The 26364-nt window shown below is 49.7% G+C and overlaps 1 protein-coding gene across 3 annotated transcripts; it reads right to left on the minus strand.

Moving 5' to 3' along the window:
* ARHGAP1 (Rho GTPase activating protein 1) lies at positions 1-26364 on the minus strand. Of its 3 annotated transcripts, none has more exons than XM_056346193.1 (14): positions 26269-26364; positions 21349-21520; positions 20482-20574; positions 15126-15155; positions 9759-9846; positions 9384-9515; positions 8798-8884; positions 8091-8189; positions 7249-7356; positions 5954-6030; positions 5482-5559; positions 4805-4933; positions 4534-4637; positions 1-3844 (listed from the first exon to the last, which is right to left on the minus strand). In XM_056346193.1, exons 2-14 carry the CDS (start codon positions 21485-21487, stop codon positions 3665-3667), a joined length of 1344 nt encoding a protein of 447 aa, XP_056202168.1. In that variant the 5' UTR covers positions 21488-21520; positions 26269-26364; the 3' UTR covers positions 1-3664. The 3 variants fall into 3 exon arrangements, with proteins under 3 accessions (XP_056202168.1, XP_056202167.1, XP_056202169.1); XM_056346192.1 differs by lacking the exon at positions 26269-26364 and adding an exon at positions 24225-24506; XM_056346194.1 differs by lacking the exons at positions 15126-15155; positions 26269-26364 and adding an exon at positions 24225-24492.

Raw genomic sequence — 26364 nt, forward strand, 5'->3', positions numbered from 1 at the left:
TTACATCTTGATTTTTATTGAAATACAAAAGTGCAAACCATGAAATATAAGATTGGTGCAGATTAGAAGAAAATAAACAGTGTGAACCGTGAAAACCTCAGGCCTGCACCTGATGAACATCAACATAAAAGAAGGCAGGGAACACCAGCAACAAAAGCAAAGCCAAAAATTTTGTACAGGAGCCCCTGTGCATGAGAGGAAACGGGGACCAACCTGGCCCCCTCAGCTCTCTCTGGAATCAGCGAACACTGCCACAAGGCAGCCAGCCAGCCCCTGCCGCCCCTGCGCACCAGAGAGCTCCAGTGTCTGCACACAGCTCGGGCTGGGGAGCGATCAGAGGCCGCGAAGATGGCAGGAGGCTCAGCAGAGGGAATGGGCTAGGTGCTAAGAGGCGGAGCGTTGAAGTGGAACAAGTACCCCCCTAGGGAGAGACAGCTAACAGCTAACCCGGAGGATGAGCCAGGGAAGAGACCTTTGGGCAGCTCTACAGCAAGGAGAAAACCAACGACCAGCACGTTACCTGACACTGCCCGCAGCTGGAGAAACCCAGCCCGGCCAGCGCCCTGCGTGACGGGCTGACCAGGCCAGGAGGGAATGTAGCCCTCGGGCTCAGCAGCCGCAGGCACCAGTGGCCACCTAGCCAGCACAGGCTGCAGGCAGGCCCAGGCCGCTTGCTCAAGTCACGGGAGGGAGAGTTTAATACAAGGCATTCTGGAGAGCAGACTGCAGAAGCAAAAGCAACCCTGTTACTGTGCCTGCTCCAGGGCCCCCGGCAGCTCCAGCATGAGGAGCCACAGAGGAAAGGGGATATTTACACTGGGTCCCTTCCAGGATTTGCGAGCACTTTCCCACCATGAGCAGTAGCAGGTTCCTGAACACCCTCCAAATCTGCTCCCTGCAGGCACTGAACTGGAGCAGGCTTTTATCCCTGCCTGCAGGGGATGCACCAGTCTCCATTTTTGCTAAAAAAGGAAACATTATTTCAAGAATTCACTACAAAAACCAAACAAAAACAACAACAACAAAAAAAAAAGAGCACCCACCAAACAAACTATAGCCAGAAGAGGACGGGCACTTGCAGCAATCCCTGCTGTCCCTCCAGAGAGGGGCCAAGCTACACCAGCCCTGCTCCCATCTCTCCTGGGCAGGGAATGGTCCTTGCTGCTCTGCAGGGCTGGAACGTGCCACCCTCCCTGGGGAGCCAGGGCTGCACACAGGGCCAAGGCCTCGTGCCCCGGCACACAGGCACTTCCCGTTCCGAGCTGCCGACCTTGGGCTTGTTTGTCCCAGGAGAAGCGAGCTGGCTTTGCCTTTCCTCAGGGGGGGAATATAAGCGAAGCCAGGGTCAGCTGCAAGACACAGTCAGCACACCGTCTCCCCCGTACTGAAGCCCTCACAGAGCCGGGTGGCTGCAGGGAAAGGGGCTGCGCTGGGCTCCCTCAGCCTCCACGCTCCTCCCAGGCTGTCCGGAAAGCCTTGCCTCTTGAAACAAACACTGGGGCAGGTACACCTCTCTCCACACGGTCCATCCCAGATTACTCCTCCATAGCACATCGGCCCTTCTAACCTACCCGAGCAGGGAGCACAGGTGAATCAGGAGCTGAGCATCTCTCTACCTCCAAAACATTGATGTGGTTACCGCTGCCAGTTGTTCAGGCTGCAACAAGTCACATCCTGGCCGGACAGGTAAGACTCCTCCTGTTCCTGGCAGAGCGGGACTAAGCAGCCCTACAGCCTTTGTAGGGCAAAGTCCCCCGGTAGCCAGGAAGGACCAGACCCAGCCCTCTCCTAAAACATCTCTTGCTACAGCCTTAGCAATGCTCAGTTTCTCGCTGACTGTTCCCACCCACGTGTTGGTGTGCCTCCTCTGAGCCAGCTGGCTGGACCTGCGCTGCCCGCAGAGCTGCCCATGTTCACGCCCACCCCATTCCAAGGCTTAGCAGAGAAGAACCATTTCCATAATTCCTGCAGCAGATGTCACTTATTTTGTTTACAACTGGGGCACCGACCTTTGGTCAGTGTTTAAAGGCAGGCTAAAATATTATAAAAAAGCAAATTCTATTTAACATTCAGTAGCTTTTTAAAAATCTGTTCTGCTTGGTCCAAAAGATTTGTCCCCGTCGCCAGTTGCAGCAGCTGGGGGACTGGCCCAGGCATGCGGGGTACAAGTCACAAAGACGGAACACACAGCAGTGAAGTAAGGCTAGAAGCTCCCTGCTAACACCCTACCGGCCCAGGCTCAAGAGAGGGATCTCAGCTCAGGGAACGGGAATGCTGCAACTCCAAACCAACAGGGGTGCCCTAACAGTATTGCAGCTCTTTGGGCAGGTGCCAGGCCCACCCCACTCTGAGCCCGCCCCGAGGACAACCTGACCTCTCCAGCTGTGCCCAGGGCACACAGGGTGCCTCTGAGCAGGCTTCCACGGTGGCACGGCAGGCGTGAACTGAGGCGGAGATGGGGCGAAGGCCCTTAGCATGGAATAGCTGTTCCCTCACAGCTTTGGCACGAATGCTCAGCACCTGGGCAGAAATTCCTAATCCAGGCCTGGTGCACTCCAGGGTGAGGGTTAGCCGCAGTCCCCAGACCGCCCCTCAAGGCCAAGCTCTCGGTTACACTGTGCCAGGGAAAGTTCTGCTCAAAAAGACGACCAGGCAAGGTGGCCCGTGCCCGTTGGCACAGACACACATGCCCGACGGAGGAGTGCTGCTGCCACAGGGCAAGGCAGCGATGCTCATAGCGTTCAGCAGTTCAGTGCCACCTGGGCACTTGCCCCCCGCCATTCAGGCTCCCCAGCTGTCAAAGGGCCCCCCGCCAGCCCCCTTCCCGCACAGCCAGGTCTGGCAGGAACCTTTCCAGCCAGGCTGAAAATGCTGCTGGAGGGACAAACGCCTGAGCGGGGTAACTGTGGGAGGCGCCTCACCTACTACGCCCCGGCAAACACTGAGTAGTATCTGGAGTGGGCGACCCCAGAGGAGGTTGGGCTAAATTCAGCTTCCTTGCATCGGAGGCTGACAGGTAATACAGGCCGTGTGCCCCGAGCCTGTCCGTCACTTGCCTGCCAAAAGCAGGGGGTCTGGAGTGGTGTTCGCAAGCGCAGGACACGCTGCTACCTGGCACAAGGGCTGCCAGGCTCCCTTCCCTGCTCTAGGTGCCTCTGAGGAAAGGCAGGGTGTGCGCTCAGTGCTGAGAGATGGCACTGGCAGCAGGAACATCTCTGCCACAAAACCCAGCAAGCCTGCCCTAGCTCAGACAACCCAGCTGAGGCAAGGGAGCGAGCTGGGGCGGTTGGGAGCTTAAACAAAAAAGAGGAAGAGAGCAGGAGGGCAGAAAAACCGCATATGAGGGAAGGAAGAAAGGAAGGCAGGTCATCTGATAGGGCAGCAGACTGGTGATGAGCCCCGGAGGAGCTGCACAGGCTGGTACGTGGGTTAGGACTCCCCTCGCAGCAGCTGGGAGACCGGCTCCCCTCCCCGTCTGGAGCAGCAGGTCTCCTGCTAGCTTACTTACATCCTTTCTCCACCATCTCCACAGCCCTCGCTCTGCTCATCACCCAGAGTATCAATGGTTCCTTTGCGCTGGAGACAGCTTGGTCACAGCTCCAAGACAAGGTGGGAAAGAAGGTGGGAAGGTGGGTACAGTGTGCTGGTGTGGGCTGGCCTGCATTCAGGCCTCCACGTCCTCAAAGAGCTCCTTCTGGTGGTCCAGCAGGAACTTGGTAAAGGTATTGATGGGGTTGATGGCTTTTAGGGTGATGGCTACGTCTTTGGCCCACAGCAGATTCGGGCCAAACACAACTGCCAGGTTGGTGTTTGTCATCTTGTTTCTGTCACTGTGAGCAGAGACCTATGTGGCAAAGAAAGAGACCACTGTGAATCCCACAGAACAGCACAGTGGCTGCCCTTCGCCCCCCACAAAACCAGAGCTGACAGGCTCCCACGGGCAAATGGGAGGAGAGGAGCCGAAGGCTCAGTGCCAGAAGACAGCTGGGGAAACACACACGACACGCAGCATCCTCCCGCAGGAGCGGGGGAGCGCTATCTTGCCATTTGCTGCTATGGGTTAAGCACCAGGCCGGTATCGTCGCAATAGGACCAAAAGCACTGTCAGCCAATATCTCTACAGCCCACATCACCGCTCAAAACAATTTTCCTTCTTGCTAGAATAGCCTTGTAGTGGCTTTCCTGGCAGCAGAAAGTTCTGTAGGACAGGTCTGGGACCCCTCTGCTCTAGTCTGATCTACTCAGACATTTTGCTGTTGTGCCTCCGCCCTGGGGAGCGTTCAGCATCCCTGGTAGAGACCACACAGGCTTAACGCCCGCCTGCACCTCTCAGCACCGTGAGAAGCAGCTGCTTAGGCTGGTTCATCACAATCGTTCTTGATCTCTGTATAACCAGAACATAAGGTAAAGAAAGGTGTTTTCATAGCCTGAGACTCATTTCTTCTCAACGGAAAAAAAGAGGGAGCAGACAGGCAAAAAGCTGACACTGGCACCTGACCTAGCAAACACCTGCCTGCCTTTGCAGCAGCTCACCTGCACCAGAAAGGCTGTCAGTAAACGGAGCACTTCATAGTTTTCTTCCGGCAGAGTCTGGAGTGTTTTGCGAACAACATCCACACGATTCACCTCCTCTACACCTAAAAATCAAGGGAGACAGGACAAGCAGGTCCATGAGGAATCCTCAGCACCCAACCTGATGAAAGCCCTGTTTGCAGGCACAGGGTATCCCATGCATGCCACCCCCAGCCACCCCCACCCCCAAGATATCTTTGCCCTTGGCCAGTGCATTCTTGTTACAACTCACTCTGGAAGCTGACAACATGGCTGTAGAGGCCAAAAGTGAGGAGGGGCTCAGGTAGCTCCCTCAAGAAGGTCTTGAGAATCACAGCAGGGAGGTGGACATCTTCATACTGCTGGAAATCTACAGGCACACCTGAGAAAGTAGAGCGGAGACTCAGCGCTCGCTGGCCAAAGCAGGACCTCCTCCAGACAAAGAACGGGACATGGCGGTGAGAGCCCTGAACTAGGGAAGCAGTGTTTTAAGGAAGAACACAGAGATGGCACTAAAGCACCGCATCTAGCAGAGTGGAAAAATGTGTCTCAAAAGCATATGCAAAGCACTGCTGAATCCAGCACTACATCTTTAGAAGTCATCAAATGAAACAGATGACCAAGGTTCTTCCTGGTCACCTTCAGTCCCCCCAGTATAACCAGACTAAGATGGTATATCTCACCCTGAGAAACACCGAAATTTTCAGGAAGGAAAAGGGCAGCAAGGGTAACGTGAGTGGGAAGGAATATGCTTTCCGCACAGCAGAATTATCAGGTGCTTCTCCCTTGCAACTGAGGTCATACCCTGATGGGGCCTCACCCAGAGGCCTGTCAGCAGACAGGAGCCACCACAGACTAGCTCCACCACAGTCCCAGCTGGACAGCAGTAGTTCGGTAAGGAGAGCAGCTCTGCTGAGTGTGGGCACTTACCCATGTTGTATTTTTGCTGAACCTCCCTGACAACCTGTGTATTTGCTGACCTCCGGAAAATCCCCTCTGTAGCAAGAGCTGTGAAGTGAGAGCAGATGGAGAAGATCAGCCATGTGAGAGTCTCTAAAAATGCTGGTCTTACCAACCCCAAATCCGTGCTGTGGGGCATCCAGACAGACGTCAGCAAGTCCCTTTTTTAGGGAACAGCAATGCTTTCTGCTTCCACTGCCAGGCAAAGGGCACAAGGACCATTTTGCTGCTCTTATACAAGTGGGAGTATGGATGACTGGAAGAAAGAGGTCTCCTAAGCCCCGCACAGTTTCTCTGGGAGGCGAACTCACCCAGTGCAGGCTTTTACACCTTATTCTAGACTGCTGTTCTTTATCTTACTACACTCCGGATGGGAACTTGGGTGGAGGAGAGGCCACCGACATGAAATCAAGAGGGACTGCAGCTTCCCCTGAACGCTTACCATGCTCCTGCAAATGAGCGATGGTGTCTCTGACCACCAGAGGAACAGGCGACTGATCAGGGCTCTTCTCCCTGAGACTGCGGGAAGAGACAAAAGGTTAGAAGTGGCTGGTCCTCCCTGCCCTGCACGCAGCTCCTGAGTCTCAAAGTTGTCCACACAAGCTCTACTACATAGGGTCTTGCTATCCCCGTCCCTGGTTCAGCCATCACTCCAGCCTTCTCTCCTCCTCACCCGTCATGCCACATCATTCCCTGGAGCAAGTATGAACTCATTACTACACCACAGGAATATTTCTTTGTCTTCTGTAAAAATCATGGCTTGTAGATGCCCAGGCAAAGGGGTTCCCAGAACTCAAAGCTGCTAGTTAAGAATCAGGTGAAAAGGCTTAAGCTTCCTTTTTCCTTCCCCACAGGAACAAGGGCAGAAAGAAGCTGACATGTGAGAGAAATATATATGGAATAAGTTTACCCACCCCACCCCTGTAACGGAAGATACGTCAACCCAATGCCTGTCAGGAACGACCTAGTGATGCCGAGGCGCACGTAAGCTGCCACCCTCATGTTCGATTGCTTATACCACCCCTCTCAGGCTACTAACGAGCTCAGCCATGCAGCACCATGGGGTTTACATTTGGAAATGTTGTGTTGGAGCTGGGGAATGTGTTTCCAGATTGCTTCAGAGCATCTGTCTGGCCACACAGTACTGGCTCCTCCTCATTCCCCGGGGAGGCAAAATCACACCCAAAGCTAAAAATACCTTCCACACTTAGCCAGTATCGCTAGCCCTTGCCAGCATCTGTGTTTGCCTGTGTCACCATGCAGGAATGGGGGGTGGGAATCAGTACAAGGGTGAATAGAAGTGCTTTTAAAATAGAATTTATGATATGAAAGAAAACTAAGAAACAGATCTGCAGCACTGCTCAATCAAAATAGCACAGCCCTGAAGACCCCTCCATCAGCCTCCTACAGACTTCCTCTGCTTAAAGGAAGCTTCTAGTGGCATAAAGCTGTCCCCACGGCCCTTATTTTGCTCCTCCTTTAGTGACCCTTGACTGCAGAAACGATCTCATCCTAATTTAGATACAATCTAGCCAGGGAATCAAGAGGGTAGGACTAAACAGAGTCAGTCAGGAACTGGACATGAGTGCAGAGTTCCTCAGAAGAACGATTAAAGCTTCGTAGGAAGTCTGAACTGCAAGAAATTTTACAGCCACTTTTGCTGCTGTTCAGTTATACATACAGTGACCTTGTATCAACACAGTCAGGGCAAAAGCCACACAATCCATAGATACTCACTGCTGGAGCGAGACTCCAAACTGCTGGTTTGGCAGCGGTGGGCGTGGGGGTGTTGGCTTCTGGGGCACTTGTGAAGGTTTCTGCAGGGATCTCAGATATTCATCGTATCTGTGGCAAAACACAGACCAGTAAAAAGCCACTCCGCCTCCCAGAAAAAGCATGAACTGCACGTGACCCACTGCACATCCACTGGTAATAGCTCCAGCCTAGCATGGTTGATTCCAGCTATGCAAAAATAGGACAGGCAGCTCTGGAGCACAGGGGCAACAAGAACAAGCGTCTCGTTGCCAGAAAAAAAAAGCAGGGAGAAAGGAATACCTAACTGGAATCAGAAGCTGGAGTAGCCAAGGATGACAGCCAGCATGGGCAGCAGGACAGGACAGCACTGCTTGTAATCAGACAGTTGCATGTGTGTGTGTGAGGGACAGGGAATCAATCTGGCAGGACAGAGATTGTGGCAACTTTGGGAAGCCCCCCAAAAAACAAGCTGAACTGTGCAGAGGGAGCAAAGCAGGTGCCCAGACTCAGGAGATGTGCACCATGAGCTCCAGGTCAGTGTTAAGGTCAGCACCTTGCAGAAAGCCCCTGAGGCATGAGTGGGAGAGGGTGGGATTGGTGCTGCACTGGCGGAGGATTATTAATTCAAGGGCAGAACTGGGCACTGGGACCAAGGACATACAGGAAGGAGCATAGAGAGAAACAATACTCTTTAAGGCAATTTGTCACCATTCCCTCCAAAACCACTGCCTGAGTGGAACAACCTCTTCCTCCCCTTGTCATTCCCCCAGAAAAGTTCCCTCTCCCAGAGCCCTAAGCAAACGGGAGACAGGCAGCACTCTCACTTCAGCACTTGGCTTGGGATTCCCAACTGTTCCAGCTTCACATACTCCTCCAGCTCACTAAGGAAGTTCACATAAAAAATCTTTCGTCCAAACTTAAAGCTGAAAAACAAGAGAAAAGCAGGTATGTGAGGAATCCGGTATCAGAACAGACCTTCCTACAGGCAAGAAGAGCAGGGGTCAGCAAGAGACACCAATGGGGCAAGGGGGCAGGTATGGCTGAGCAGCAGAGAGGTCGCCCACATAGCTCTCCAGCTCCATGCATTTCACCAGGAGACGCCAAGACTTTCCAAGTCACATTAGAAGCCCTAGCACATCCTAAACCGCTGCATTTCTCCTTCCTAAGTTCAGCAGTAGGCTGAAGAAAGTTTTGGTTTCAGTTGTTCTGCAGAGTTAGGATTTCAGCATCACCACAGTGAATTAAATGTAATTTGGACTGATGCTCTCACTTCCTTTTTCATTATTAGCAGAGCCTGCATCACTTCTTGGCTGGACAGAAAGGGAGCAGCACAAAGCTGCAAACTCCGTAGGTTCCCAAAGCAGTACTTCTTGTGACTGTTTCTGAGCTCAGGAACAGGAGGAGATAGCACAGGGTGAGAGACTCCAGGGTAGGCTTGGAAGCCTGGGCTCATCTTGTGCCCCACTGAGAATGCCCCGTTACTCCCCTGCAATGTGAGGATGCAGGTGAGGTTCCCTATAGCGTTTCCTACCTGATCAGAGGCTTGAAGAGAATCAGCAGAGTCTTGATGAACATGGTTGGGTGCACAATATACAAGGCTTTGATGTTCTTCTTGTACCTGCCAAGAGAAGCTAAGTAAGGATGAACTGCACTTCAAGCAGAGGAAACAATCTTTCTGCAAGATTAAGGCACCTTGGGTGCTCCATTCCTTTTGCACGGAGCCTCACCGCTCCCCAGCACCCACGGTCTCTGCTCTACCGTGCTTTGTAGCTGTGTCAGGCCACTCAGCAGCCTAAGGGCACACTCTGCTGTATTCCCAGATTCACCAAGAAGCAGTGAGCAGCCTCACCAGGAAGTAACAATTACACGATGGGGCTGACACACGTGCACTAGGACCTGGTTTTGCTGTTTGCCCGTTGGCCTAAAGGATGTAACTACAGAAGGTGCTGTTCATTCCATAATTCAGCCTGCACTAAAAAGCAACCCACCGCTTTAACAGCAGAAATAAGTGATAGTACATTATGATCAACAAGCTACATGGGGGACCTGGGGAAGATCTTTTTATGATACACTACAGAACAGCATGTTATATCCTTGCTTGATGCAGCCTTACTCACTTGCGATCAAATTCCCTGTAGGCATCCCGCAGCCAGCTCAGGGATGGCTTGTTCTCACTGGTCAGGCCATGGTGCAGGTACACCAGTGTGTAATCACTCTCCACGTATTGGTCCAATGTGAATTTCAGGTACCTGAGAAGAGACAGCTGCTGAACTCACTTCATGCCCTGCCACGGAGAGGCTCTTCCTCCCTTTGGGACTCATTTTCGTGTGCCATTGAAGAGGATTTGCATCCCCAGCAATGGAAGTAAGCACTCTGGGGGAAAAGGTCCAGCTAAAGAAGCCACTGCAGATAGATCTGGCCCCAGGAAACCAGCACCTGGGAATTATGTCAGGCTTAGGAAGTTAACAGCAGCCTCCTAAGACACTACTCACCCCAGCAGTTTCACGTGATCAAGTTGATGACTTGGGGGCATCCGGCAGGCACTGAACAAAATGACTTTCCTTCCATATTTGTCATCACCTGCAGATGAAATGCCAGAGATTACAGAAAGACTAAGGGCTACGTGGTGGTCTTGGCAGGAAGGGGTAACAGAAAATGGGAAACCGCCATTTCCAGGCAGAAGTCTGGATTGCCACAGCTGCCAGCAAAGCTAAACCTGATTCCCAGCAGTTACCATGGGCCCAGTATGGAAGCAGAAACCTGAACACCAAGGGCCTGGCAAGTCAACAATGCGAGTGGAAAACGGAGTCCATGCTCCAGCCCTGAAAGAAGAGGAAGGATTGGAAGCCAGGATGCTTCAGAGCACAGAGATGGAGGCCTCAAGTACAGAGCAGAGTGCTCAGAGCATTAATCCTGCAACACTGCCTCTGGGCGCTGCTCCTGATGCACCAGTGCCCAGGAAGGCAAAGGGAAAAAAGTGTCCCTTACAGGCAAAATAATCACTCCTTCCATCCTACACGCAGTCCAGGCTGCTTGTGGTCTGGTGCATTTGTTCCTTGCTTCACCTGAAGCTTAGTCCTGCACGCAGAACAAAGCCTTTTCATACCCTGGAAACCAAGAAATTCCTAGAAACAGGGCAGTCCCAGCCATCCTCCAGAGATGAGAAGCAATCATCATCATAAGCCTCTTCTACAGACGGATTCCCCAGGGGGATTGCAGAACAAGCTGTTCACTGCTTCCCAGACCTTCCATCCACAGAGATATTTTTCCAACTGAGCTGGAAGCAGCTGCAATGCACGGCACAACAAAGCATTCTAGGTAAAAACCCAGCAGAGAACGGTCCCCAGCCCACTGCAGCCAAATGACCCATCAAGCACCCTCAGCTCGGGGAGGACACTCCCAACCACCACTGGAGGCTTCACACACAACGAGCCAAGTTTTCCCCAAAGCAAGTCTTCATATGTCAGTGGACTTCTGCCAGCAGGGATCTCAGCCCCATGAACAAAACCCAAGCAGATAGGCATGGACAAGCTTAGTAGACATGCTAGGGGAATCGAGAGACTTAGGTAAGTAAGAACAAGGTCACAAACCTTTTGGACATATGGAGTTTGAGGGAAAGACACAACGCTCAATCCATTTCCATAAGGATGACTTGCACCAGTGGAGATGAAATGGTTCCTTTAGTGTGAAGGGTTAAAGTTTTCCTTTCTTGCTACTCACCCTGCCCCGAGTGCCATGTTTTCTTGTCAAGCAGGAGCACGGAGCAGTGGAAGGGGCTACTGAGGTTATACTGAACACCACCCTCCTCCTTCCCCTACGGCACAACCATCTCACACAGACCACAGCACAGAGAAGCAGCAAGGATCGCTACTTATGCAGGACAGCCCTGCCGTACATCATTCCTCCTGAAATATATTATTTTTCCCCCACTGATTTACAATATTCAGAGCATGCAGCCGTTTTCTCACCTTTGCACGGGCTCTGGCCCTCAACTACCGCTTGGTTACACTTGCCATGCAGCAACCGAGATCTCAAAACTGAACTCCAGAAGAGCAAACCTGAGGTTTCTGGCAACACTGCCTGCTAGCAACAGATGACCACTTGGTGCTGCAAATGGTAGCCAGAGAAATCACGTACACCAGCCACGACATAAGGATCCCACTAATCCTCTTTTAGCCCCATCCCAGCCAGAAGAACAGATTCTCTTGCTATTAGTTCACTTCTATTTTGCCCTCGCAAGTCCCATTTTCAAGTCACCCAGCAGACAACACAAGAGACAGAATTTACTGATGCACACAAGCCAGAACCTCTACAAAAGCTAGGGACACTGAGGCAGCACTAGGTACAGACCAGGAAACGGGTGGGCAAAGGCCATCACATTGACATACACATGCGGAGGTAGGGGGCAGTTAGGGAGGACGCATGACCCAGAATGCAGGACTAGGAGAGAGTGATGCAAGGCTCATCTGGAACAACCAGATACAGTCACAGCCAGGCCACAAGACCAACATCACATTGCATATCCCACGGTAGCCCACTCTCTGCCTAGCCCAGAGTTTCTTGGTAGCTTGCTACAAGCTTTAGGGCTGGGTCTAATGCACATAAGCTGTCTATAAAACAAAGGTGCAGGCTACAAAGTCCTGGGCAAGGAATATGCCATATCGTGACTCCTCCCAATGGTCCTGAGCCACTCTTATGGCTCCATCTGGAAGAAAAAGGGTCTTGCCTGCACAGAGCAGCAAGAAGATGGCAGCATCTGAGAACCTGTTGAGTTCTGTAGTGATGAAAGAGAACAGTCAGAAAGATTGCAGATCTTTGCAGATCATGGCTCTGTGCTGAAGTCAGAATAGGTGCTATCTTCAGTTAACGGAGAGCTGCATTTCACGCCAGAGTGGATGGTCTGAGGGCCAAAAGCAGACTGCAGGCTTGATCAAAGCAGGCCTTGCTTGTGAAAAACTGCAGCACAGCACCACGTTCATGCGATGTTGTGGGTGGCTACACACTCAGCTCAGGCTCCTAGGTGCTGATTTCCAGATCTGACAAGTCACAAGTCAGGAACAACACAGCTTAAACACCTTCCTCAGGAATGACGTGAAAGACTACGACAGGGCCTATGCAAAGTCTAGAATCTCGTTCCTTATATAGCTTTGGTGAAAAGGTCTGGGATCGCCGGTAAAGAAAAAAATGGACAATCCATGATTCTGCCGAAGGGGAGATGGCATGTTTCCCCTGGATAATTTCCAGGGCCAAGTACAGAAAGATAATCTATAGTCCTCTGGATGACTAAAAAAAAAAAAAAAAAAAAAAAGGAGTGGCCTGTTTTGCCTTTCAAATCAGAATGAATTTATGCATGAGACCTACACAGGAACCAGCATGCTCATTAGTGAGTGCTGGGTTCCACTCCAGTTTCATCACACTGAGCTCAGCCTGTCAGCACAGACACCTTCAGTACAACCAACTGCCAATCTTGGTTCCACCTGACATACATCAGACCAGCCTGGTTCCTCCAGACACTTTGAAATTCAAAATTCAGCATCAAAGCTGAACAATCAGTTGTTCCAATTTATAAAGAAGAACTAAAGCCCATTGCACGCATTCTTGGCTGCAGGAAGAAACTGCCTGCAGGTGGCCTCTCTGCCTCCAACCAGATTCTTACCGGGTCTGAGCTTTCCCAGACGCCCCATCCCTTGTACTGTTTGCTTTCCTGCTCACAATATTAATCTTAGGTATCTAGGTTTTCACCCTGTGTTTGCAAGTGCAAATAGCTCGAGTTTCCATGGAATACAACTATAGACCATGAAGTAATCAGCTTCTCAGGCTGTCTCCTGCTCTCCCAGATGAGGAAGGCTTGATACTTAACAACAAACCAACAAAGAGGCAATTATATATCATCTGTACTCACAGAGCACCCCAACAATGTACATATTTTTGTAAGTTCATACATAAATATTTTCAATCTATGCTGGAATTAAATTACCTCCCTATAGGATGTAAATCAGACATATATATATATATATATTTTAACAACAAAGAGCAGCCAATATGCAAAGCCTTTCCAGTCAAGACAGCTGCTCATCTAATGAGATATTGACTTGTAGCACAGATGGACATGCTAATTCTCCTGAACATTTTTATGGTGCTTTTAAGGCCCAAACTCTTTTTCCTCTCAAACAAAGAGCAGCGTTTCCAGTGCACTTCTGAGACAAGGGGCAAGGAATGTCACTGCTGTGGTTCCAAACCATCAGTGCAGGACCATACTCCTAAAAGGGCTGAAGTTTGAATACCGAGGCTAACGTTTCAGATCAAAACCTACAGCAATACAAACGTATCAGAGCAGAAATTCATATCGATGTAGCGGTACTGTCCTTAGACAGGACTCTATTAATACAGCCAACACAGAAAATATATGCCTGACTTGCAAATCGTGGTATGTATTTCTAGGTATTTCTTCTGAAATAATATCTGTTAGCCTTTATGCCATGATTGGAGGCTGTCACACCTCACTGGCAGCATAACTGCAGTCCAGGGACCCTGTTTATTCCTACCTTCATCAGGTACCCTTGGCTGAGGGCCCACCTCCATGAAAGACTCAAATGAGAATATCCTGGTACTTTGACACTGAGAGAAGGCAGATGGATAAAACTTGCCACCAAAAGATAACATTACAGGTAAACAACAAAGTTAACAGAATTCAAGGTCAAGCAGAGGCCACCACTACATAATTTTGTGACATTACTACACAAGTTTCATAAATCTTAGGATGTTATCAGGGCCACGGTCAGTAAAAAAAATTTCTCTAATGTAATTTCACGTTCCAGCCAAGCTTATGATACAGCTGAGTAGTGTTTAAGTATCATAGATTTAAGCTGCCTCTTGAACTCCAAAATGGATTTAGTCCCCCAGGAAAAGAAGGTAAGGAGCTTAAAGTAGAAGTATTTTAATACATGACATCTTCCAACTAGATATTCCCAATATCCAAACGCTGCCAGAAGCATAAAGCCTTACCAAGTGACTACAGCTCTAACTGACACAAAAAATACTACAGGGTCAGATTAAAGAACATAAAACGGGAGGATGCCTGAGAGCATGGCAAATCAGGGAGAAGAGCCCACGTCATGAGGCAGTGAGGATCAGCATTTCCACAGAATGTGTGAAGCTCTTGACCTGCTATTCAGAAACAGCAGAAAGAATTTCACACCGAAAGAAGTTTTCATGTACCTCGAGAAGCGTGAAAGCACTGGCAGCCAAATTCTTAAGGCTTGGAACTGAAGTCCAGAGAGTATTAACAAATGCTCAGCAAGCACTGAGCAGTCTAGCACAGCTTCAGGCTAGAACGAGGAACAAGTCACCAAAACACAACATCTCTGCAGCCAAATGGAGAAGAAATAGATAACAGTTGCTTTCAGCTGGAGATCCCAGTTTAAGTGCCAGCTGCTTAGCATGTGAGTGCAGCACTGGATCATATGAAGGAACAGGAAGCAATCCTAGGATAAATTTCCAAAACACATGTGACAAGGATGTAAATCTGAGTTCCAACTGAATTGGTCCAAGCAGGCCACCACCATGACAGACGAGGAACGGGATTTACATTGAGACCAAAGAGCCCCAAAGTGCCCAAAGTAAAGCCCACATGACAGATTTGGCTCAGATGATTCTGCTGTGCCTGAGGCAGAGGTGCAGCCCTCAGATGACAATTTTGTGTAGCCTTTGGACTCCTGAAGATTTGCCAGTGCAGCCTAAGGCTGAGCAAAGTTTGGGCTCCCCTGAGACAGTCCAGCTACAGGCCACGGTCATGCTAAAAGAATACCATGATCTACAGTACCATGTTAGTGCCACAAAAAAAAAAAAAATCTACCTACCTGGTTGGGCCCCATCAAGTGCACCCTGGTCTGGAGGAACAGAAACAAAGTTATAGCAAGCCAAGCTTCGCAGCCCTTCCCAGAAAGTAATCTTGAGTATAAAATCTCAGAGCCTAGCCAGATTGCCACTGGGATGCGTTTAGTCGCTCTCTTGCAGCGGTCAAGCTCCTTCCATTTCAGCTTTCCCCCATGCTCCTGTCTAAAGCAACCTTATCTAACAATCAGAGGCAGTAACAGCAACCCAGGATTTCCAAATCTTTCTTTGATTTGCAACTAATTCTGTATAATCACAGTCAAATTTCTGGCGCTTATTGTTACACTTCACTTTTAAAAGGGTTAAACACAATTCTGAATGTCAAGGTCCTCTGAACAAGTTCAGAAGCATATAGAGAATGGCATCATGCTGTATAAATAATATATCCAAAAGACTGTTTAGCAAGAAGCTAAATTTCACTAATAAGCTGAAGACAGGGGCAATTTAGATCTTCAACACACCCATAGCTTTGAAAGAAAAAAAAAAAAGTTAAGTAGATTCTAAATAAAATTTAAAAAAATCAACTACCAATTTGAAAAAAGGTCTCTCTGTGCTCAGAGGGGTCTATGAAGGCATTTATTGCCAAGCTAAGCCCCTTTCCATCACTCTTACAGCTACATACAAGACCCACATGGACGTATCAAGACAGGAGCCTGCACAGAGCAGGGCTCTGGAAAGAAACCCATTCCCTTGATCTCCCTTAGAAATGTAGAATCCTTTGGAAACTCTCCATTCCCTTGATATTGCATGTCAAAACATGGTGCACAGGCTGGGCTTGCTTTGGTTGGGCCCAATTCTACAGAAGCCGTTCATCATTCTGTATCATACAAATACCGTTAAAAAAAAAAAAAAAGAAAAAGAAAAAAAAAGAATGTCAAAGCCAGAAACTACATCCAAAAGCAGCAGAAATACAGGCACTCTGTATTAATGGAGCCAATAATAATGGACCGTACTGGAAGGGAAAAGGACCCTTGTTAGCAAAGGACCTTGCTGAGCCCATTCGCCACCAAAGACAAAACCCACACTGCATTAATATACTCTCAACACAAGTTCAGCCTGCAACTTCTGCCTTTGCCTGCTTAGAGATGCAACAGCTACTGGTGCCCCAAGACTGATTTCCCCCTGCACACCCCCCTCCCATGTTAATCACCAACAGGGCAACAGCAAATCATCAGCACTAGTTCCAGCTTTGGCACCTGCAGCCAACGGCCAGCCACAATGCTTTTCAGGTAGGTTTGGTACCAGATTCACCACGAAAAAAATTCACTATTGAAACTGCAGCTTCATTCTAGTAACATGCAAGAAGGTACGCCCCCAGCTCTCCACCTTGCTTTCCCACTTCAGTCACAGGTCCTACACACACTAGCATCACGCCTTCTCTGCAAGGGCAGCCCTGAGACTGCCAATTTATGGTGTGAGGCAGCAGATTTCCCACAAAAACTAGCAGAAACACACTCTGAGCTTCAGCAAAGCTTTGAAGTCACTGAGCAGAGACTACAGAGCTGAAGTAAATAGTGATGGCCACTCTCCTGACACCTGCTATGCCAACTTCTAGCCTCAACAGCAGGGGAAAATTCATACATCTACCACACGTTAAGCCCCAGTTTTCTTATCCCAAAAGGAAGAAAGTCAGTTATTGTGTTAAATGGGAATGCTGATGCACCTCACAGCCATAAGTTTGCATATGGATCATAAAGGTAAGACCACTATTTCGGACTGGGCAGAAGAATGGGGAAGGAACACTGGCAGAGAGTTGGCAAGAGCCCTGCTCTTCCCACACAGCCCCAGGTTCCCAGTAGGAGCTGCCATCTCTGGAACCCTCCTGTAGACTGTTATTAACTAATCTGCCATATTCTTGCAATTCAACCTCTGTTGAAAGTCAAGGCCAAGATTATGTCACATACTAGACTGCCTCAGCCCCCAAGGAGATGGAAGCAGCACCTTTGCCATATAAGAATTAGTAGGAGGATACAGAAACGCTTAAACGTAACAGAAATCTGGGATAGCTCCTCAACAGCCTTCAACCAGAAGCCTATGCCTCCTCCGAATGCTATGTGATGTGAGGAAGGAAAAACCCCCACACTTTGCAGAAGTGGTTTGTGCAGTGAAATCGAGCTGCCTCTGCTCCAGCTTCTAGCCACGTGTGAAGTTTAATTTCTCTGCTACAATGCTCACAAAAAAAAAAAAAAAAAAAAAAAAGGAACTCGGAGCCAAGATGAGCACAAAGCACAAGCACGCAGAGACCTCTCCAGAGCCTGCGTAAAACACTCCAGAAACACACACTTGAAGGCAGGTCTGAAAGGACAGGCAGTGTATCACTCTTTCCTTCAGAAAAGCATTGAATCCCAAACCAAGAGGCTTCCCAAAACTAAAATACTGTGATTCTTAACAATGCCATAGTACTCTCTCAGAACTGTGGCCTGGATGCCTTTTGCTGCCATCAGCAATGACATGCCTGCTCCTTCCCCACAGACAGTTTCTTCCAGGGAGACCCCAGTCCCCAGAAGAGACAGGACCATAAGGCACAAAGGAAAGTTTCCGTGAGACTGCTGCACTATTTTTAAGTGAAAAACAAATGCAAACTCCTTATTTATCTACCAAATTCTGCAGAATGGTTTTCAACATTTTTTTCCATCTTTAGGCCAGACAGCCAGGATATTCAAATCCAGCATGCCTTGAACTAAATGAAAATTGAGGTCAGTTAGAAAATGAGTGCACTAACTTTTTGTCATCAAAATTGGGCTTTTAGTAAGTTATTAACACCGTACACCCATCTTGTAAGAAGCAATTACTTTTCTGACCACACAGGATAACCCTGGGATCGTGGAGTTCAGCCCGAGGATGAGAACCAGCCTTCTGCTCCTGTCTCAAAATAGCATCATCGCCTCAGAATATATTTCAGGGAAGGCAGGAACAGAGTTAGCCATATGCTTTCTGCTCTGAAGTGCAGAACAGGGAAGGACAGGGAACAGAAAGCTCATAAATCAGCAAAATGGATAAAACCACCCTCGATCTGCTGCCATTTGGTAATATTTACAAGAGAAGCAGCATGGAGCTATTTAGTTTCAGGCTCACCATGGCAAGCGTTCATTGCACCTGAAGGTGCTGACAAGCACAACTTGTCAGTAGAGCCAGATCCAAACAGTTTCATATTAATCCTCCAATGAGATTTTGATTCTCTAAGCTACTTCTAATAAGATTTTCCCGGATTTTCCCAGATTGTTTGCCTCCCAACAACAACCCAGAGAACATTACCTTGCCTGATTCTCCAAACAATTAGTGTTATTAATAATTGACCAAGAAAACTGAACAAGCAGCTTCACTCCAGAACCCTGACCACCAACTCAGGCCCCTTGGATCAATTTCATAAATCCTGCTTCCAGGAGATGAGAAACCAGCGAGTCTCACAACTACGTAGCAGCAAATCCACTATCCAAGCTGTGCTACTAGGTCTTCCAATGCCAAGAAAGGCATCACAGCAGTTCTGTGTCTGGGACCATCACGTGCCTTCAGTTAAACCAGTTAGTGGGGAAAACTGGTCAGAAGCAGCCAACGACAGAAGCTTCTCGTGCTACTTCTGCACCATAGAGACACGATAGGGACAGAGAGCTCAGTAGAAACACAAATTTAAACCCCGACAGGGCAGAGATCTCTTTCAGAATGCAGGCAGCCTCCCAGTCAGCCATCACACCACCCGAAATCCTTTCAGGAAGTTAGAGAATTCTTCATTTGTTATCCCAGTCAACGTGTCAAATGGCTGCATTCCACCCACCGAGCCACACCTCCACTGGAGTGATACTCCATACAGGGAGCTCTGAAAAGAAGGGTCATGTTACCTCGGAACAGAAATCCCGCAGGAAGACTGGTGCTTGAGGCAGGGCACAAATTCTGTCCCCGGTTTGGGCTGACATTCCAGCCTTATCAACGTCTCTGATCTAAGCTCTCTTCTAAGAACCTTGTCTGAAGTGAACAACAGGATCACTTAACTCGCCAGCTCCCAGAGTCCAGAAACACAGTTACCTCTGCCATTCACATTCCAAATATTCTAGCTATTATCTCTGAAACAGTGGAGTCCACACATCTGTCCCTTCCCAGTTTCAGAGTAGCAGAGACCAGGGTGTAGACCTCTACAAACGCCAGTCCTGAAATTCCAGCCCCATGGAAAAGAAGGTTAGTAACACATTTGCAAATGAAAGCACTTGTGGCGATCTACGAGGCATAATGACCCAAATGCTAAAAACACCTGGCCTGTCAACCTGAGCAGCCAGAGACACACAGGAGGCAAAGGACAACAAAGCTTCGAGTTTGCCATTATCATTTCGCTCCCAAAAAGACCTAAGATGAGAGGTCAGGAGAAAGCAAGCTCATTCTAGAAGACACCCCAGAAAAGAATGATGTCAGGACAACGCTTACCAAGGAAAGTGCCTGAGATTCTTCCCTCCGTGGTCAAACCCTACTGCAGAACAACCCCGAATCAGGAGCATTCCAGCTTGTGCCTCTGCTTCACTGCAAATTCGTATGTGGGGCAGGGACCAAGGTACAGAGAAATGGCAGTAGGAGGTGGCTATAGAGATTATCAAGGAGGAAGTGTGTATCAAGTCAAAACAGGTTGAAGAGGCGCTCTTTTTTTAAACAAGGAAAGCAGGGTACACTGGAATCACCCTTCCCTCAGGCTTACCACAGCAACTTAAAAAACACCCCCAAAGCTCTTTCTTAAGGAGGTCCCAGCAGTAAATCACTAGGGGTTAGTGTAATTAAAATAATTTGGGTAAGACAACCACACAGAGAAAATCCAAATGCTGGTAACCCTGAATGATCAGGTCTTTCCTTGCAGTGGGACATGGGCCTATTCCCCCTATTTCAGATTTCTGTAAATGCTGTTTCTGGACAGGAGGGCAAGCTCTGGTCTTTCCCATACGAGATTGCTGCCGGACCCACCGTGGATTATTCAGTCAGCTGAGGACCTTGCAGCTCTACTGCAAAACTATGTAATTCCATGGCATTATCATGCAAAACCCACATCTTGTGCTCAGGATATAGTCAAGAGCCCCACCTAAAAAAATTCAGCAAAAGCAACCAAGTCCCACTAATAACATAACCAAGACAGTAAGAGCCCAGAAGGAATGCAAGTTTAACTGAGATCAACGGAAAATTACACATATCGCAAACATTCAAGAAGTCTGGTGCTCCTTCTCTTTACGATGCCAGCTGCCATTGCCACTTGGGCCTGGTGTATAGCAGATGCCCCCACAACCCCATTAGAAAGACCCTTCCTCAGTCCAGCTGCAAAGACATTAAAGAAGAAAACAGAAAGACCACTACCTGCTACTTCCACAATGTGGTGCCTGGCGATATCATAGTAGGGATCGTCCCACTGCAGGTGAGTGACGGGCTCAGGGGAGCCTTTGGAGTCCTCTGCGCAAAACACAAAGAACAAGCACTCAGAAGAAGGGATCTGAGCACCCTGGTGAGGGGTACAACAGAGAGAGAGGGATAAGAAAAAATGGCTCTTCAGCATGGGCGGGACTGATGTAAGCATCTGTTCACCTCAGAAGTTCTGAGTGGGCAAGAGCAGCAATGACTTCAGAAGAGACCCATCAATCCCATGAGGTCTGTATGTGTCCCTCAGACCGTACACCCTCTTGAAAATGTCTGTTCAGACATTCACAAAGACAAAACCCAAGTGCCAAGGGCATCACCATGGCTTGCTAGAGCAGGAGAATCTTAACATCGTCTCATGACGGCTGCCCGCCCTATATGCCCTTTAGCTAATTTCCATGACCTCTTTGGGCAGCAGTCCATAGCATAGGATTTCAGAGCAACAACTCAGATCTCCAACCCCACCTCCCACATGGAAGTTCCGGACCCTTCCACTCAGAAAGGCCAAACTATCCTGCAACAGACCATAATGGAGGACACTCAAGGACTCCGAGCGTGTCTGTACCATCAGCACCGAAGTGCAGCCAGCTACAGGACTGAGAAGAGCATATTTACATCAGCTGGCTCTGAGCTTTTTAGTGCTGTTCAAACACAGGGCTAATTCGCTTGGGTGTGGTGCAAGATTAATGTGTCTAGGGAGCTTTCAAATGGAGCTAGGGCTCTCTGTATATGTAGATATGACCACAAAGCTGCAGGTCAAACAATTCCTTTTTGGCCAAAACCCAGACCCCAAACAAGCAGGATACTTACCTGATTTAGGAAAAGCAGGGGCTTCATCTGCTGGCCAGCTCTTATCATCTATGGAGGCCAGTTTGAGCTGGCTGAGGGACTGGTTGGTATCATCCAAGTTCAGGTCATCCTGAAGCTCCGAGAGTGGATCTGTAGCCATGGTCCCCAAATACTGCAGTTTATTTTGCAGCGTCTAGAAAGAGGACAGCAGAGATTGCTAGGTGAGACAGAGATCCCAAGTTTACCTCCCCATAGAGGCTCTTTCTCTTCTCACCGATTTTCCCCGAATCCTACCTTATCTATACTTATCCAGAGATACTTCCTCCCCCCGCCCCTTAACACAGCCAACTCCTCCTCCAAGCCAGAAGCACCAACATATGCCAGATTCTTTCGTGCCAAGTGCTATCAAAAGGCCATCAGGAGCCTGTACCAACCCTCTCAGTGAGTCTCTGCTTGACCACAGCTCTGTACAGAGCAGTTTCTCTCCCAAAACAGGAGCAGCAGCAAGACGCTGAGGAAGGCGACAGGCTATGCCAGCCCCTGCCTGATACACTCACTGTACCAGCTCTGAGCTCCCCCTCCCTCCGAAGGGCTGGCACAAAGCCCAGCTGTTTCCACAGTTGGCCCAGTGCTGGAAGCTTTCCCAGGAATCACCCTCCCCCTTCTCCCCCCACCCCACACCCCCCCTCCATAAGGCAGGGCCAGAGCTCTCAACAGCGCTGAAGTGGGTGCTTCACTGTGCTGGGATCTGAACGCAGAAATGAACAGCTTCTTAAAACAGGATTTCATAGGCTGAGCTAGTAAAACAGGGAGGAACAATGCACATACAACCTCATCTCCTTTCAGCATCACCCAGCAATTCCCTTCTCCTACACGACAGCAAGCAGCAAGTAATCACCTCTTTAATTTAAAGCCATATTGCTAGAATGAGTATTTTTCACCAAGCATGCCATAATAGTGAGGAGAGCATGGAATTAAGAGGGTCCAGGATACAGACAGCTCAGTGTGCTTGCTGCTGCTTGCAAATACTTCTCCCTCTCACCTGGAGCAGAAGATGTGTCAAACCCAGGACTGAGCTAACACAGCACACAGCACCTCCTAAGGGTACCAATTCTTAGGGACAACCCCTAGGAAATAGCTGTTATCCTCTAAAGTCAGCGTCCTGAAAGTAAGCAAGGAAACACTGGAAAAGACGAGTATGTAGATCTGGATCGCTCACACAGACCACACGGACAGTAATTCAGCAGCCAACAGGCAGCAAGCCAAGAGGAACTGTAGCAAAACAAAATGACACCTTGCATCAGCAAGACTCTGTAACGCTGTTTCTCAGACAGGCTTGTGCTTGTTTCACATTACGAGGAGAGCAGAGTTCAAAGACGATCTGAGGAGGCACAACACCTTTGTGTCATACGATCATATTCATAGTAAAGCTATTTCCTTTAACAGAACGGAGGGGAGCAATGCCGTTTTGCATCTTCCATCCCTAGAGCCTAGATTGTATATATTTATCCAGAGAAGCCGATGAAACAGTTACTCGGATACGAGCACAGAGGACAAAACCTGTGAGAGACTGAGTACTGGACAGCATCACGTCCAAGCTCAGGGCAACACTCGTGACCAAGCTTGGTGATGCATTTTGAGATACAGGAAACTGGATCTTCAGTTTTCCCCTCCCTCTGGATCACTCCTTGCTTGTTACTTCCTGCCCTCCCTTATCTACTACTCACCAGTTTACAACCAGTTTGCACCTCTCTGGGGCTCCCCAGGGGCTGCGAGCTATTGCTAAGCAAATGAAATAAGTTTCCCGAAATATGAAAGAGCAAGACAGACATGGGCAGCGGATCACCAAGACAGCATGGCAAACATATAGGGTCTCACCACTGCAGCCAAGCAGAGACCCTGCCCTCCGGTGAGGACTGCGAGAGCTGTCTGACCACCTCCAATCTCAAAGGGATGAGAAGCAAGAAACCAGGTTCCCTTGCACCGTGAGCTTATGCTGGAAGCATGCAGCAGCAGAGCCAAGGGACAAGGACTCCCCACCCCTAGCAGCTGATCCGATTTCTATGGTAACACCAAGCACCAACTCTTCTATGACTCAGTACACTTAAAGCATGCCCCACTGCAGCTCAGCAGCCCCACAACCCAGCACTCCATGCTAAGGAAGCATCTACGTCCCCCCAGGGCAGCCCCTCAGTACCCCCAGCTCCCAGGGACTTCCCGGCCCTGGTGGGGAGAGAGGATCTACATTCAACTGCTACCATCCACCGAGGTGCCTTTCACGTGAGATTCTTGGGGATGCCCAGTAGCAACAGCATCCCCAAAGCAAGGTCCTGGAGAGCTTAGGGACTAAATCCAAACCCTCCCACAGCCGAGCGATGGTAGTGCTGCAGGGCCAGCAAGACACTAAGCATCCCCTACACAGATCACGACTTGGCTTCACAGTCAACTTGCAGCGCTTGATCGGAGGCAGAAGAGCTGGTTATTAGACAGCACTGGGGGGATTTCCCATTAGGTTTAAAATTAATCCTAGCGTGGCACGCCATGTGGAAGAAGGAAGTTGTTAGTGGGATCCTTACAGATCCTTACAGTTCCATGCTAGAGAAAGAGCCCAGTGGATAGCGCTCTTGCTAAAACCTGCCCTACCCCTTGGAAAGGCAGACCAGACTCCCCAGATAGCTCTACATGCTTTCACAGCCACAGCAGAAATGTTAATGGAAGGAGGATCCAGAGCAGAAGACCTCTTAGATTTCAGGTCCTTCTTGTGAACCAGACTGTAGCTCCCAGAGAGCCACAGAAGGTCTTTTGCAGACTTTTTCCCAGCCCTTTCTCCACAGTGCAAAAGACAAATGTGCAGGGTCTCACATCAGGTAACCCTAGAACAGTTCAGAAATACAAACCTCTAAATGCCTGGGAACTAGCAGGCACGGAGAAGGAGACACCTGGAATTAGGATGTAAGAAACCACTTGCAGATCTTAGTACCAGGGTATATATTTTGCTTCCCGACAGTGCAGCTGCATGAGATTTCTCCCTGTGTACTCAAAAACAAACCTGTAAGCAGGACTGCTACTGAACAGAATGTCCACCTGTATCCACGGGGTGAAACAGTTGTCAAAAAACCAGCATGTCACCAGATTTAACACAATTTAAGAACCCCACGTGATAAACGTCATGACAAGATGCAAGCGGTACACCCTGTATAGCCAATCATAAGGTCAGAAAAATGACATACCTAGATTAAAAAAGTAAAAAGCCTAGTCAAGCATTTAAAGAGTCACACTCGACATCAGAAGCATTGACTTACTGCCAGGCTCTAAAGGCCCAACTGTTTCCATTTTCCCAAGCATTTCAGTATGTTTTCTGCACCTATGCTGGTTGACCTGAATGCCTGCTGTCTAATAAAAATTAACTTTCTTAGTAACAGAGAGATGTGCTGGAGAACAGCACGTTCTGCTGAAGGAAAGAAACCACAGCCCTTTAAAACACAATTCTCACACAGATTCTGAGTTGAAGATTCCTTATACAAGATACCACCAGAATTTACCCAGGGAAGACAGTTCACTTCTATCTATGAAGTCTCAGTAGGTGCTGTTCACACAGACTGGTTTTTTTCTACAATTACAGTTTCACTACTTTCCGTCGCTTATTTCTAAGCCGCACCTGCTCAGCAGTTGCCTTCTGCTTTTCTTCCAGATATACTATTAATTCAGAAGTAAATCTACACATCAAGATATGTCCATGCATGTATTACCATGCCCTGGACAATATAATACACGCTCTTATATGCAATAAAGAATTACAAAAGCCAAGTGGCCTCCTTCCCTTTCTAATTAACAAGCAATGCTCAGACCTAAAGGAAGCCCTGTGTTATCTTACCGACGCCGCTGCCATCCGCACCTCCTCCCAGTTTTGTTTCATTTGTACAAATGACCGTTTTTCTGTATATATCCACCAAGTCCCTGCACTTCGCCAGAGTCTTAATATCAAGCACGTTGCAAAAAACCCTCTGAAAACCAAGCAGCTCCTCAGCAGCCAACCTTTTACGAACCCAGTGGCGTGAATGAGCTGCAGGACTGAGACTCACTGAGAGTCCAGCCCAAGTCTTCCTGTGCACCAAGAGCATCACCACCCCTGTGCTACCCTGAAACAGCAGAAAGGTCAAAAGCCAGGCGGCTTTGTCTGGCTCACGACCAACTAACTCAGGCTGGACATGCTATTCCTCAGGGAAACTCTTGGGTCCTTCATTATTGTCACAGCTTTTTAAGCGAGCAGCCTTCCTTCCCCAGGCATCTCAACCCCTTTGCGGAAGGCCGCCGCTGCACATCCATCCCAGCTGCAAGGAACCTCCTCGCAGGGGGCTGCGTGCTGGGCCTGGGAGCACGGACAGGGCGCACTGCCTCCTCTTGGGAGCTGAGCACACGGTACAGAGGCTGCTGTCAGCACCCGGCAGGATCCATCCACGGCGGTGGCCCTCCTCCTCCTCACCCTCCTCCTCACCTCTCCCATTCCCTTCACCCCTGTGACAACCCAGAGCCAACTCCACCGCTGGGATAACAAGACTCCAAGCCTGGCTCTTTCCCCTGTCCGAGGAAACACCCCCGGGTTTCCCCAGCACACGGCACCGGGGGCCATTCCCAGCCCCGGGGCACCCTGAGGGGCGGCAGCCCCCGGCCGGAGCCCACCTGCAGCCAGGGCCGGGCCTCGGCGCCAAAACTGTGACTAAACCCCCCCGGCTGCGAGCCCCGCTCCTCCCCGCCGCCCAACCGGGGCGGGGGTCTCCCGCAGCCCCCCGGGGCGCCCAGCGAGGGCCCGGCCGCGCCCGCTTCCCTCACAAACAACCGCCGCCCCGGACGGGAGACGCAGCACCAGCTGCGCAGGGCCCCCCACGGCCCGGCCGTCCCGCTCGGCCCCGGCCCCGCCGCAGAGCCCCTTCCCCGCCTCACCTCGGCCGCGCCAAGGCCAGCCCGCCGTGCCCCCGCCGCCGCCCGCCTGTCAGCCCGCCGCCGCCGGAAGCGCGGCCCGCCGCCAGGGAGCCCCGC

The sequence above is a fragment of the Falco biarmicus genome, chromosome 7 (genome assembly GCF_023638135.1).
Source record: "Falco biarmicus isolate bFalBia1 chromosome 7, bFalBia1.pri, whole genome shotgun sequence".
NCBI lineage: Eukaryota > Metazoa > Chordata > Aves > Falconiformes > Falconidae > Falco > Falco biarmicus.